We start from the raw sequence: 15,931 nt of genomic DNA on the forward strand, positions 1-15,931 counted from the left end.
TGTCTACCGGATGCGGCATAAAAACGGACCGTTCACTTGCGGTTGCATGCATTTGACTGCTGTTTTTTGGTAAAATTTTGACGGATCCGTTTTTTTTACACCCTTTGTGGGGGTTGACTGTTTGACTGTTCTCTGGACCCCATTTGTTGCTAATACGCTGCGAGAATGTCAGGCTCTATGGACTTCAATCAATATGTAGATAGGGATTTGAAGATTTGGGAGGCAAAACTGGGGCATTGACTGGCTCCTGGGCTGGGGGTCAGCAGCTATGAATGTATAAAGAAAGTACATTAGAACAAAAAAAATTAAGCAGGACATTTATAAAAGCACAGTATGAGAATACTTACATTTGGTCAAAGCTCTGGGGTGTTCTGCTGAGACAATGGGGATGATCCTGGGTATATATACTTCAAGGTAAGGTTATTTTCCTACTTTCTGGGCATACTCAGTACTGGAAACCGAATCCTGACAATCAGATGCGGCGCTCATTGAAAAGCATTGCAGATTGCACCGCAATGTAAAGGATCCGGTGAGATGCGGAATTTTAACTTGATACAAAAACGGGATATACTAAAAAGAATGATGAAAAGGGAAAAATAAAAAGAATGAAGATAACTTATTAGGTATATATTATGTAGATGTATAATAGGTTTCTTGGGCAAGTTAGACATAGAATGAACATGAAATATCTGTAGATAATAATAGAATGAACGCATATCCCATATAACCAGGTGTATATTACGTTACCTGAGCATTATAGGTGTGGAATGATCATGAAATATATGTAGATAATAGGAGAATGAACACATATCCCACACAAACAAGTGTATATTTTATTCCCTGATCTTCTTAGGTGGGGAATGAACATGGAATATGTGTAGATAATAGGGAAATGTACAAATATACCACACAAACAAGTTTATATTTTATTCCCTGAGCTTCTTACACTTGTTTGTGTGGGATATGTGTTAATTCGCCTATTATCTACACATATTCCATGTTCATTCCCCACCTAAAGGCCGCTTTACACGCTGCGATATTGGTACCGATATCGCTAGTGTGCGTTCCCGCCCCCATCGGTTGTGCGACATGGCCAAATTACTGCCCGTGTCGCACAACATCGCCCAGACCCGTCACACGGACTTACCTGCCTAGCGACGTCGCAGTGACCGGCGAACCGCCTCCTTTCTAAGGGGGCGGTCCGTGCGGCGTCACAGCGACGTCACTGAGCGGCCGCCCAATAGAAGCGGAGGGGCGGAGATAAGTGGGACGTAACATCCCGCCCACCTCCTTCCTTCCGCATAGCGGCCGGGAGGCAGGTAAGGAGAGGTTTCTTGTTCCTGCGGTGTCACACGGAGCGATGTGTGCTGCTACAGGAACGAGGAACAACTTCGTTACTGCTGCAGTAACGATATTCGAGAATGGACCACCATGTCACCGATGAGCGATTTTGCACGTTTTTGCGACGATGCAAAATCACTCATAGGTGTCACACGCAATATCGCTAATGCGGCCGGATGTGCGTCACAAATTCCGTGACCCCAACGACATAGCATTAGCGATGTCGTAGTATGTAAAGCCCCCTTTAGACGCTCAGGGAATAAAATATACACTTGTTTGTGTGGTATATGAGTTCATTTTCCTATTATCTACAGATATTTCATGATCATTCCACACCTATAATGCTCAGGTATCGTAATATACACCTGGTTATATGGGATATGTGTTCATTTTCCTATTATCTACAGATATTTCATGATCATTCCACACCTATAATGCTCAGGTAACATAATATACACCTGGTTATATGGAATATGTGTTCATTCTCCTATTATCTACATATATTTCATGATCATCCCATACCTATAATGCTCAGGTAATATAATATACACCTGGTTATATGGGATATGTGTTCATTTTCCTATTATCTACAGATATTTCACGATCATTCCACACCTATAATGCTCAGGTAACATAATATACACCTGGTTATATGGGATATGTGTTCATTCTCCTATTATCTACAGATATTTCATGATCATTCCACACCTATAATGCTCAGGGAATATAATATACACCTGGTTATATGGGATATGTGTTCATTTTCCTATTATCTACAGATATTTCATGCTCATTCCACACCTATAATGCTCAGGTAACATCCCATATAACCAGGTGTATATTATGTTACCTGAGCATTAGCATAGGTGTGGAATGATCATGAAATATCTGTAGATAATAGGAAAATGAACACATATCCCATATAACCAGGTGTATATTATATGTGTTCATTTTCCTATTATCTACATATATTTCATGATCATTCCACACCTATAATGCTCAGGTAACATAATATACACCTGGTTTTATGGGATATGTGTTCATTCTCCTATTATCTACAGATATTTCATGATCATTCCACACCTATAATGCTCAAGTAATATAATATACACCTGGTTATATGCCATATGCGTTCAATTTCCTATTATCTAAAGATATTTCCTGATCATTGCACACCTATAATGCTCAGGTAATATAATATACACCTGGTTATATGGGATATGTGTTCATTCTCCTATTATCTACAGATATTTCATGATCATTCCACACCTATAATGCTCAGGGAACATAATATACACCTGGTTATATGGGATATGTGTTCATTTTCCTATTATCTACAGATATTTCATGCTCATTCCACACCTATAATGCTCAGGTAACATCCCATATAACCAGGTGTATATTATGTTACCTGAGCATTAGCATAGGTGTGGAATGATCATGAAATATCTGTAGATAATAGGAAAATGAACACATATCCCATATAACCAGGTGTATATTATATGTGTTCATTTTCCTATTATCTACATATATTTCATGATCATTCCACACCTATAATGCTCAGGTAACGTAATGTACACCAGGTTATATGCCATATGCGTTCATTTTCCTATTATCTAAAGATATTTCCTGATCATTGCACACCTATAATGCTCAGGTAACATAATATACACCTGGTTATATGGCATATGCGTTCATTTTCCTATTATCTAAAGATATTTCCTGATCATTGCACACCTATAATGCTCAGGTAATATAATATACACCTGGTTATATGCCATATGCGTTCATTTTCCTATTATCTAAAGATATTTCCTGATCATTGCACACCTATAATGCTCAGGTAATATAATATACACCTGGTTATATGCCATATGCGTTCATTTTCCTATTATCTAAAGATATTTCCTCATCATTGCACACCTATAATGCTCAGGTAATATAATATACACCTGGTTATATGGGATATGTGTTCATTTTCCTATTATCTACAGATATTTCATGATCATTCCACACCTATAATGCTCATATATAATGTTCATCCCATGTCTAACTTGCCCAAGAAACCTTTTATACATCTACATAATATACACCTAATAAGTTATCCTCATTCTTATTTATTCCTTTTCATCATTCTAATTAGTATGTCCCTACAAAAACGCAACGTTGCAATTTTGTATCAAGATAAAATACCGCAAATTGCCGCATCCGGACAGTAGTGCACGCAACCACATGCAAACGCATGTTACCGCAAGTCCATTGAAAATGCATTGAGCACACAACGGATCCAGTAAGGCTAGTTTCACACTTGCGTTGGACGGGATCCGTAGCATTGCGTTGTGTGACGCATGCAACGGATGCGTTGCATATAGTGGCACAACGCAATGCTACGGATCGTACAAAATAACGCAATCCGTTGCAGTTTTTTTCCTTGTCTTTACACATCTGAGCCTGCGCAGTTGTGCTGCATTAACGGAATCCGTCAAATGACGCATTCTAACGGAATCCGCCACCATAGGCGTCCATTATAAAAACAACGGATGCCTAACGGATTCCTGCAGGTTGCGTTTTTTTGACACTCCGCCAAGCGCAGAAAAACGTTACATGCTGCGTTCCATCCGCCCGACGCAGCGTCAAAATAACGACGCTGCGTCGTCCAGCGGATGCAACGCAGACACTTGCGTTACAGTGCGTCGTCCATACAACTCTATGGAGAATAGCGCAGCCCGTTAACGGACTGCGCTATTCTCCATAGTGACGGAATGCGCTGAACGCAAGTGTGAAACTAGCCTAAGATGCCTTTTGTGGTTTTTGTGCTGAGTGGCAAAGAACACTGATGTGAAACCACCATAATAAGGGTATGGTCACACAGGGTGTTTTTTCCTGCAGTAAAACTGTAGCAAACCTCATCTCTTGGCAGGAAATAACTTGTGCTTTTGGTGCGGTTTTTCAGCGTTTTGCACTTCCTCATTGCTTTGTATGGGTAAAAATAGGCAGCAAAAATGCTGAAAAAAACGACATGCAAAAACCAAGCAGGCTGCCATTTCAGTCAGGAAAAAAAAAGCAATAATGTGCATGAGATCTCTGGAATCTCATAGGTTTTGTTGCTGCTGTAAAAGCTGTGTTTTATTAGCAAGGAATTCCATAAAATCAATGCCAAAACGCCCTGTGTGAACACAGAGCTCAACAGCAGCTAATTCCGCAGTAAAATTCACACTTCTCCTGTAACATTCTGCGTATAACCACTCGCAGTGTTTTCACGCAATGCGCGGAGTGGACCCTGGCTATGGCCGTGTATTAGTAGTACCAACTGCCCAGTGCCACTGGTCCGTGTATTAGGGAGAAGCAGTGCAGCACACAGCTCCGTGGGCAGCACAAATAGTACATCACGTGTGCATCCAGCATCACGTGACTGCTCCCAGTCCCTCCCCCTCCTTCACGCAAATCGTCACCATCATGTGACAGTCGGCTGGCGCTCCCCGAGCTGGAAGGCCCCGCCTCTTCCTTGGTTAAGCCAATCAGAACCTTCCCAGCGACTTTGGAGCGAAGTTTGAAATCTACGGTTCCTCGGCTCCGCCTCAGGTGCCCGGTATCTGTCCTCCGCCGAGAGCGCTGCTTCTGTACACGAGTGGGGGGGGGGTGAACGGAACCCGAGGATGTCACGTTTGACGAGAAAAAGGTGAGAGCGGCGTGGACGTGACGCGGGACTGTGCGCCAGCCGTTACCTGGCGGGCACGTACAGTAATATGGGAGGAATGCGGCGCCCTGTTATAGATACACGGGGTGTGATAATCGTATGTTCCCGCACCACCCGGTGTGGAGAGTGTATCTAGTCCTATTGTAGTGTATGGCAGCGCGCCACCAGGGGGCGCTATACACTGTACAATGCTGCTGGGCAGCCACTGATGGCGATCCTACGGGCACTGCCAGAGGAGGCGTTTACTGCGCTGTACAATGGGGCACTGCCCACAGGAGGCAGCCAGTGCGCTGTACAATGGGGCACTGCCCACAGGAGGCAGCCAGTGCGCTGTACAATGGGGCACTGCCCACAGGAGGCAGCCAGTGCGCTGTACAATGGGGCACTGCCCACAGGAGGCACCCAGTGCGCTGTACAATGGGGCACTGCCCACAGGAGGCACCCAGTGCGCTGCACAATGGGGCACTGCCCAGAGGAGGCACCCAGTGCGCTGTACAATGGGGCACTGCCCACAGGAGGCACCCAGTGCGCTGTACAATGGGGCACTGCCCACAGGAGGCACCCAGTGCGCTGTACAATGGGGCACTGCCCACAGGAGGCACCCAGTGCGCTGTACAATGGGGCACTGCCCACAGGAGGCACCCAGTGCGCTGTACAATGGGGCACTGCCCACAGGAGGCACCCAGTGCGCTGTACAATGGGGCACTGCCCAGAGGAGGCACCCAGTGCGCTGTACAATGGGGCACTGCCCAGAGGAGGCACCCAGTGCGCTGTACAATGGGGCACTGCCCACAGGAGGCACCCAGTGCGCTGTACAATGGGGCACTGCCCGGAGGAGGCACCCAGTGCGCTGTACAATGGGGCACTGCCCAGAGGAGGCACCCAGTGCGCTGTACAATGGGGCACTGCCCAGAGGAGGCACCCAGTGCGCTGTACAATGGGGCACTGCCCGGAGGAGGCACCCAGTGCGCTGTACAATGGGGCACTGCCCAGAGGAGGCACCCAGTGCGCTGTACAATGGGGCACTGCCCAGAGGAGGCACCCAGTGCGCTGTACAATGGGGCACTGCCCAGAGGAGGCACCCAGTGCGCTGTACAATGGTGCACTGCCCACAGGAGGCACCCAGTGCGCTGTACAATGGGGCACTGCCCGGAGGAGGCACCCAGTGCGCTGTACAATGGGGCACTGCCCAGAGGAGGCACCCAGTGCGCTGTACAATGGTGCACTGCCCACAGGAGGCACCCAGTGCGCTGTACAATGGGGCACTGCCCAGAGGAGGCACCCAGTGCGCTGTACAATGGGGCACTGCCCGGAGGAGGCACCCAGTGCGCTGTACAATGGGGCACTGCCCAGAGGAGGCACCCAGTGCGCTGTACAATGGGGCACTGCCCAGAGGAGGCACCCAGTGCGCTGTACAATGGGGCACTGCCCAGAGGAGGCACCCAGTGCGCTGTACAATGGGGCACTGCCCACAGGAGGCACCCAGTGCGCTGTACAATGGGGCACTGCCCACAGGAGGCACCCAGTGCGCTGTACAATGGGGCACTGCCCAGAGGAGGCACCCAGTGCGCTGTACAATGGGGCACTGCCCAGAGGAGGCACCCAGTGCGCTGTACAATGGGGCAATGCCCAGAGGAGGCACCCAGTGCGCTGTACAATGGGGCACTGCCCACAGGAGGCACCCAGTGCGCTGTACAATGGGGCACTGCCCAGAGGAGGCACCCAGTGCGCTGTACAATGGGGCACTGCCCACAGGAGGCACCCAGTGCGCTGTACAATGGGGCACTGCCCAGAGGAGGCACCCAGTGCGCTGTACAATGGGGCACTGCCCAGAGGAGGCACCCAGTGCGCTGTACAATGGGGCACTGCCCAGAGGAGGCACCCAGTGCGCTGTACAATGGGGCACTGCCCAGAGGAGGCACCCAGTGCGCTGTACAATGGGGCACTGCCCAGAGGAGGCACCCAGTGCGCTGTACAATGGGGCAATGCCCAGAGGAGGCACCCAGTGCGCTGTACAATGGGGCACTGCCCAGAGGAGGCACCCAGTGCGCTGTACAATGGGGCACTGCCCAGAGGAGGCACCCAGTGCGCTGTACAATGGGGCACTGCCCAGAGGAGGCACCCAGTGCGCTGTACAATGGGGCACTGCCCAGAGGAGGCACCCAGTGCGCTGTACAATGGGGCACTGCCCAGAGGAGGCACCCAGTGCGCTGTACAATGGGGCACTGCCCACAGGAGGCACCCAGTGCGCTGTACAATGGGGCACTGCCCACAGGAGGCACCCAGTGCGCTGTACAATGGGGCACTGCCCGGAGGAGGCACCCAGTGCGCTGTACAATGGGACACTGCCCAGAGGAGGCACCCAGTGCGCTGTACAATGGGGCACTGACCACAGGAGGCACCCAGTGCTCTGTACGGTGGGGCGCTGCCCAGAGGAGGCACCCAGTGCGCTGTACGGTGGGGCGCTGCCCAGAGGAGGCACCCAGTGCGCTGTACGGTGGGGCGCTGCCCAGAGGAGGCACCCAGTGCGCTGTACGGTGGGGCGCTGCCCGGGGGAGGCACCCAGTGCGCTGTACGGTGGGGCGCTGCCCGGGGGAGGCACCCAGTGCGCTGTACGGTGGGGCGCTGCCCGGGGGAGGCACCCAGTGCGCTGTACGGTGGGGCGCTGCCCAGAGGAGGCACCCAGTGCGCTGTACGGTGGGGCGCTGCCCAGAGGAGGCACCCAGTGCGCTGTACGGTGGGGCGCTGCCCAGAGGAGGCACCCAGTGCGCTGTACGGTGGGGCGCTGCCCAGAGGAGGCACCCAGTGCGCTGTACGGTGGGGCGCTGCCCAGAGGAGGCACCCAGTGCGCTGTACGGTGGGGCGCTGCCCAGAGGAGGCACCCAGTGCGCTGTACGGTGGGGCGCTGCCCAGAGGAGGCACCCAGTGCCCTGTACGGTGGGGCGCTGCCCAGAGGAGGCACCCAGTGCCCTGTACGGTGGGGCGCTGCCCAGAGGAGGCACCCAGTGCGCTGTACGGTGGGGCGCTGCCCAGAGGAGGCACCCAGTGCCCTGTACGGTGGGGCGCTGCCCAGAGGAGGCACCCAGTGCGCTGTACGGTGGGGCGCTGCCCATAGAATGCCTGCTTGCCCCCATTATGTGTTGTCAGTAGATGAGCCATACAGTTAACCATTCAGGCTCTGATCACATATCAAGAAATAAAACCTTCCAGTACAGAATGTAGTCACTTCAGCAGTAATAGAATACAATGGCTTCCTTTTTCCTTTCTTAGGCTACATTCACGTGACCATTCTGTTTTATCAGTCTGCAAAAAAATTGCCTGTTTTTTCCACGGATGCATCTTTGTGACAACTGCATCCGTTCTGTGCTATACGATCCGTGTGACTTCAGGGTTTTTTTGCGGACGGCACAAAAAATTGAATGAGGGTTACATGCAGATCACGGAATCTGGCCAGATGCTCGTCGCCATATAAAGTCTATGGGTTACAGAATCTCACGCAAAGGGGTAGGAGAACGTGCTTCATACTCACCAATAACAAGTTTGCTGTCACACTGCTCCCGTGGCAGCTCTTTCTTCTTCCCAAGCCGGACACTCAAATAGGCTCATACATATTCACTTCTTCCCTGGCTCACCGGCGTTTGTGATTGGTTGCAGTCAGACGCGCTCCCATGCTGAGTGACAGCTGTCTGACTGCAATTAATAACAGCCGCTTTTTAAAAAAACAGTGTGCGGTTAACCCCCCCAAGTTTGATACTCAGCCAAGATAAAGCCTCACAGCTGGAGGCTGGTATTCTCAGGCTGGGGAGACCCACGTTATTGAGAGCACCCCAGCCTAAAAATCAGCCAGCAGTCGCCCGGAATTGCCACATCCATTAGTTGTGACAGTCCCGGGACTTTACCCGGATTTTCCTGACAGCCCTGGTGCAGTGGCAATCGGGGTAATAAGGAGTTAATAGCAGCCTATAGCTGCCACTAAATCCTAGATTAGTGATGGCGGGCGTCTGAGACACCTCCCCATTATTAATCTTTAAGCGACAGTAAATAAACACAAACACCCGAAAAATCCTTTATTTGAAATAAGACAAAAAAACCTCTTCCTTTCTCGCCTTTTCATTGGGGGACACAGACTGTGGGTTATATGTTGTCTCCAGGGGAGGCGTGACACTAGATTTAAAAAAGAGTTAGCTTCTCCTCCCACAGCATATAACCCCAGCTAGGCGGGAACTAGCTCAGTTCTTTTTAGTGTCAGCAGGGAGGCTGACACGTCTGGCCTGAGCCCCAGGCCAGCTTATGTTTTTTTGTTTTTTTTTATTCTATTTTTGACTATGGGGCAATACCAGGGTGCCTTGCCACCCCCGTTCTCCCCCCCGTGTACGGGCTGAGGAAACCTGGCGTGCAAAAGCAGTCAGTCTTCCCTCGCGCCCAAGTGGTCGGGTCTGCGTACCCTTCCAGGCTCCCTGGAAGCACCTCACGCCAAGGTAGCTCCAGAGGGCTAAGCAGAGCCGAGTACCTGCTTGCCTTGAGCCGAAGATGCGTCCCAGAGATCTCCGCATCCCAGGACCGATGCGTCTTCAGACAGAGCAAGAGCAGGTAGGGAGACGACGTGTACCCGTCCCCTGCATCCAACCGCCGCCTGAGAAGGCGCCGGTGGGGCGATGCAGGCCGTGATCCCGGGGAAGCATCATTAATTTAGCTCCCGGCGTCGGCCTGCATGTTTAGCAACGCCCCCTCCACTGCTCTAGAAGCCGCTCCCTCTAGTGGGCCGTCTTTCCCCTCCACGCTGCCAGAGAATACTGGACGCCATTACACGTGGGGAGCAGACACGGGTGAGATCGCCTCCTTGCCTCTGCAACTCTGCAGCACTATATACCGCTCTGTTCAGTGGTATATCGCTGTCTTTCTAGCGGTGTGTGCCTGCTGGCTGGCGGTGTATATCAGCTTTCAGCGGTATATACTAAATGTGCCTGCAGGTATATACTGACTGTTTGGCAGTGTGTGCCACTTTACTATTGGTATATACCAGCTCTGTATAGCAGTCCCTTTCTAATACTGCTAGTAGCTCCTCACCCACAGTAGTGTAATACTGCTAGAGGCTCACAGTATAATTGTATGTTTGTTGCTGACATGCGTAAAAACCGCAAGGGTGATAAAGCTTCCCAGGCATCCTCTATGGACCTGTACTATGCTTGTACCACCTGTGGAAGCTCGTTTCCCAATGGTCGAAGCTATCCACTGTGCCGAGGCTGCGATGCCCCTACTACAATGTCACAACAAGCGTTGCCGGACCAGGGGGTCGTGCAATCTGTGGGTTCGGCCCCGGCCGCCATTCAGGCAGAACCCCCATCTGATGAGGCTATCCCTGCATGGGCTCTTCTGATGTCTAAAAGGTTAGATGACCTGGCCGCTCAGATATCTCAGCCTTCCACAGGATCCCACAGCCTCCCCGCCGGCTCAGCTCCCTCAGAGGAGCCCGCCTTCGTCTGATGTATCATCCCCAGTACGTAAAAAGGCTGTCTCCAAAAGGCGCCATTGCAACCGCTCTGCCTCATCTGACTCACACGATGGTCAGTCTGACTCAGGCTCCGTGACCTTTAGTAGTCACGACTCCCGAGACTCTGACTCTGATTCAGATGTCCCTTCTGAGTCTAGGCATATGGAAGACACCTTGATGGTGACTGTCAATCACTCTGTCGATTTCTGATCAGCCCTCGGACCCGACTTCTCAGTCGGCAATCAAGCGAGCCAAGAAGCCTCCTAAGTCCTTTTGCCCAGGATCCGATTTTTCATCAAATCGTATCTAAGCGGTGGGATCACAGTGATAGGAGGTTCAATAAAAAATCCTACTCTTCATTCGCTTATCCCTTTCCCCCGGAAATGGTTAAGTCCTGGTCGGTACCCCCCGTTGTGGATCCGCCAGTATCCAGACTGGCTAAACACACGGTTATGTTTGTTTCAGACAACGCGTCTCTTAAGGACTCGTCCGACCGCGCAATTGAGGCTACGGTCAAATCTATTTTTCAGGCTTCGGGCTCCTCTCTGCGCCCCCTGTTTGCCATGACATGGGTGGCAAGAGCTATGAGCGTGTGGAGTAGGAACCTGCGCAAGTTGCTTCGCCCTTGCAATATTCCTCCGGAGGCTCTTGAGATTCTTGATTTGTTCTCTCTCGCCTCTAATTATCTTCTTCACGGCTCTCTAGATGCAGCCAGCTGGTCAGCCCTAACGGCAGCCAATGCTGTCTTCGCCCGCAGGGTTCTGTGGCTAAAGATCTGGAATGCGGACAGTGCCTCCAAGAAGTCCCTGTCCACACTTCCCTTCCAGGGTCTTCGTCTATTTGGTGAATCCCTGGACAAGCTCATATCTGAGGTGACGGGTGGTAAAAGTACCATTCTACCACAAAAGCGGCCTGTAGCCAGAAATTTCAAAAAAATCTTCCTGGCGCAGGCAGTCCTTTCGGCCTGCCCCCCAAAAGCCATCGGCCCAAGGACCGTCCCAACGCTCAGATCGAGGGTCCGGTCCCTCAAGGGGCTCTTCTTGGCGTTCCCACTCCAAGCAGCCTAAATCCAAAGGACCTCGCTCTGTACAGGCCCCCTCAGCATGACGCCAGGTATCCCGTAGATCCGACTCCGGTGGGAGGGCGGCTTCTGCTTTTTCGGGATATCTGGCTAGACCACACTCACGATGCCTGGGTTCGAGAAATCGTCACCTCAGGTTACAAGATCAATTTCCATTCCCTGCCGGACAACAGGTTTCTGCGTTCTCGTCTCCCAAAGTCCAAGACGCAAAACCAGGCCTTAATTCAGGCCATAGCTTCTTTACAAAAAGCAAACGTTATCATTCCAGTGCCCCTGGAACAGTGCGGCAAAGGTTTCTATTCAACCCTTTTTGTCGTTGCCAAAAAAGATGGCTCTGTCCGCCCTATCTTGGACCTCAAACGGCTGAACGAATTCTTACGGATTCGAACTTTCCGAACGGAATCATTGAGAGCAGTACTAGCCGCCATGGAACCTGGAGAATTCCTAGCTTCCATAGACGTTCAAGATGCTTATTTACACATTCCCATATGTGTCTCTTATCAACGGTTCCTTCGCTTTGCCGTAGGACACCGTCATTTCCAATTCAGGGCCCTTTCCTTTGGACTGACTACTGCGCCTCGGGTCTTCACAAAGGTCATGGCGGCCGTCATGTCCATTTTACACCCCAGAGGCATCCTGGTCGATCCCTATTTGGACGACCTTCTTGTCAAAGGGAGCTCTCCTCATGTTTGCTCAGAAAGCGTGCAGATTTGCCTAGACACCCTGTCAAGGCTAGGGTGGCTTGTCCACTTCAACAAGTCATCCCTCATTCCTCATCAGCGCATCACCTTCCTAGGTATGCTGATACACGGCTCAGTCCCGGGTTTTCCTTCCAGAGGACAAGAGGGCTTCCCTGATCCGGGCTGCCCAGTCCCTCCTCTCTCGCCGTCACACATCCATTCGGAACGGAATGAGTGTTAGGCAAAATGGTGGCGGTCATAGAAGCCGTGTCCTTTGCCCAATTCCATCTGCGCCCTCTACAACTGGATCTTCTATCCTCCTGGGACAAGAATCCAGCTTCCCTGGACCGGTCAGTCCGCCTGTCTTGGTCTGCGCTCAGCTCCCTCGTCTGGTGGACTCAAGCCTCATCCCTATCTCAAGGGAAGTCCTTCCGCCCGGTCCACTGGCAGGTAGTCACGACGGATGCCAGCCTGATAGGCTGGGGGGCGGTGTTTCTCCACCACACTGTTCAGGGACGCTGGTCTCCTTCCGAGCGCTCTCTGCACATCAATGTTCTGGAGATCAGAGCCATATTTCTGGCCCTTCAGAATATTCAACCCTTATTACTGGGCCTCCCTGTTCGGATCCAGTCAGACAATGCCACGGCTGTGGCTTACAACAACTGTCAGGGAGGAACTCGCAGCGATGAAGGAGGTATCCAAGACTCTTCGTTGGGCAGAGAAGCACATCCCCATCATCTCAGCTGTCCATATCCCAGGGGTAGACAACTGGGCCGCAGACTTTCTCAGCAGGCAACGTCTAGCGGCAGGAGAATGGTCCCTCCACGATAGTGTTCCATCAGATCACTCTTCGTTGGGGACTCCCGGATGTGGACCTCATGGCATCTTGAATGAATGCCAAGATACGTCCTTTCATATCTCGGTCGAAAGACCCGCTAGCGCTCGGCTCCGACGCTCTAGTCTTTACATGGTCGTAGTTCCGCCTACCCTACATCTTCCCTTCGTTTCCTCTCATTTCGAGAGTAATCAAGAAAATCAAAGCGGAGGGAATCCCGGTGATCCTCGTGGCTCCGGACTGGCCAAGGAGAGCCTGGTACCCAGAGCTCCTCCAACTTCTCAGCGACACCCCCTGGCATCTTCCCGACCGCCCGGATCTTCTGTCGCAAGGTCCAATATTTCACCAGAATACAGCACAGCTGCATTTGACGGCGTGGCACTTGAATCCCTGATTCTAGCCAGATCGGGTTTTTCTTCCAGGGTAGTTCATACCATGCTTAATGCTTGGAAGCCTTCCTCCGCCAGCATTTACCACAGGACCTGGAAGACCTATCTTTCCTGGTGTGACCGTCATGGTCGGTCACCCCTGACCCTTTTCAATCCCTAATGTTCTTGCCTTTCTGCAAGATGGTCTGGACTCGGGTCTTGCTCTCAGTACCCTTAAAGGACAAGTTTCTGCCTTGTCGATTTTTTTTTTTTTTTTTTTTTTTTCCAGAAGCAGCTGGCTTCTCGCCCTCAGGTCCGTACCTTCCTTCAAGGGGTAGCGCATTTGGTCCCTCCTTATCGCCACCCCTTAGATCCCTGAGATCTGAATCTGGTTCTAGGGGTTCTTCAACTTCCTCCCTTCGAACCTCTGAGAGAAATCTCTCTTCAACGACTATCTTGGAAAGTTGCCTTTTTAGTCGCTATCACCTCTATCAGGCGAGTGTCCGAACTGGCAGCTCTTTCCGGTCGTTCACCTTACCTGATATTCCATCATAAGGTGGTTCTTCGGCCTTCCCCCGCCTTCCTTCCGAAAGTCGTATCCTCTTTCCACCTGAACGAGGACATTGTGTTGCCGTCATTCTGCCCGGCCCCGGTCCACTCCTTTTGAGAAAGCCCTTCACAATCTCGATCTTGTCAGGGCTCTGCGGATCTACATCTCCAGAACAGCGCCGTTGCGCAAGTCCGATGCCCTTTTCGTCCTCCCAGTAGGACACAAGAAGGGCAACCCGGCGTCTAAATCCACAATTTCTCGATGGATCAGGACTGCCATCTGTGAGGCATACAAAGCACGAGGTGCTGTTCCCCCTCAATCTGTGCGGGCCCACTCTACACGAGCAGTGGGTGCCTCCTGGGCTATCCGCCATCAGGCTTTGGCGGCTCAACTTTGCAAGGCCGCTACCTGGTCCAGTGTGCACACGTTCACAAAATTCTACAGAGTGCATACGCATGTCTCCGCGGATGCTGCTCTTGGAAGACAAGTCCTTCAGGCAGCAGTGGCCCATTTATAAGTGGCCACTGCTCGGTTTTTTGACACTGTTTGTGTTCCCTGCAGTTGTTAGTCAGCTCTTAGTCTGACGTTATACACTGTTATTAGTTCAGTTCCCACCCAGGGACTGATTTGGGACGTCCCACTGTCTATGTCCCCCAATGAAAAGGCGAGAAAGGAAAGGACATTTTTGTGTACTCACCGTAAAATATCTTTCTTGGAGCCTTTCATTGGGGGACACAGCTCCCACCCTTGTGGTTTTGGTTATCCTTTCTCTTACTGCTTTTACACCAAACTGAGCTAGTTCCCGCCTAGCTGGGGTTATATGCTGTGGGAAGAGGAGCTAACTCTTTTTCAAACCTAGTGTCAAGCCTCCCCTGGAGACAACATATAACCCACTGTCTGTGTCCCCCAATGAAAGGCTCCAAGAAAGACTTTTTACGGTGAGTACACAAAAATGTCCTTTTCACCACTTTATTAACCCACAAATACCCCTCCAGGTCCGACGTGATCCACACAAGGTCCCACGACGCTTCAAGCACTGCTACATCTGAATCGCACAGTGAGAGCCATAGAGCATGACCGCCTGCTTTGAGATTCAGGCCACAAGTGAAGTGAGCCGCGCAGTCAGCGGAGACGTCACTCAGGTGTTTTCCGGTCACTGGTGGTGGACTCCAGCTGTGACCGCACATCACCTGAGCGACATCACCACTAGTCACAGCTCGCGATATTTGATGTGCGAATGAGGTGGACTATGGCAGTCAGTGGCGAGCACTGACGTCAGGAGTAAAGCGGACTTCATCCCAGCAGGTAATGAAACTAGCTAACCTCCTGATGTCGGCACTTATCATCCCTGCAGCTGCTCGCACACTACTGTGCGGGGAGATGCTGAGACACCGCAGTGCAAGCAGCCGCGAGGCTGGCGTGGGATCAGGACACAGACTGCAGTGTCACCTGACGGATGGGGATTTTACGGACCCATCGGCTTATATTGTGTCATGGTCCACAATTGTAGAACAGAATAGGACATATTCCATAATAACGGAACGGACATATGGCATCCAATGTGTTTTTTCTGTAGGAACTGATGGTACATGGAAAACACTGAAAAGAAGGTCTTGTCAGTAGGTCCACACAAAAAAACAGAAACTGACCAGGACAAACGGAACGGTCGTCTAAATGAGGCCTTATTATTTTATTTTTAACATCTTAAGGACCGTGCAATTTTTCCTTTCCTGATTCAAAGAGCCATAACTTGTGTTTTTCTGTCGATATAGTGTGACGCCCTGGACTAGCCAGGTAGTCACAAACACAACATCACACACACACCCTCCCCTGGTTAGGCAACAACAGTCAAACAAAATCCTTGTTGCCTCCCTCCAGGGTCTGATGT

At 51.2% G+C, this 15,931-nt stretch overlaps 1 protein-coding gene across 2 annotated transcripts in view; it reads left to right on the plus strand.

Annotated features, from left to right (window-relative positions):
* The first annotated feature begins 4,818 nt into the window (after positions 1 to 4,818).
* The window catches only part of LOC142292385 (protein regulator of cytokinesis 1-like), a 135,256-nt gene continuing 124,143 nt past the window's right edge, over positions 4,819 to 15,931 (plus strand). The window contains exon 1 of one of the 2 annotated variants that reach the window (XM_075337732.1): positions 4,819 to 5,020. In XM_075337732.1, the coding sequence (XP_075193847.1) occupies positions 4,998 to 5,020 (23 nt within the window). In that variant the 5' untranslated portion in view covers positions 4,819 to 4,997. The remainder of the gene's footprint in view (positions 5,021 to 15,931) is intronic. The other variant, XM_075337722.1, reaches the window with a different exon arrangement.

This window comes from Anomaloglossus baeobatrachus, chromosome 1, assembly GCF_048569485.1.
Source record: "Anomaloglossus baeobatrachus isolate aAnoBae1 chromosome 1, aAnoBae1.hap1, whole genome shotgun sequence".
In the NCBI taxonomy this organism is placed as follows: Eukaryota; Metazoa; Chordata; class Amphibia; order Anura; family Aromobatidae; genus Anomaloglossus; species Anomaloglossus baeobatrachus.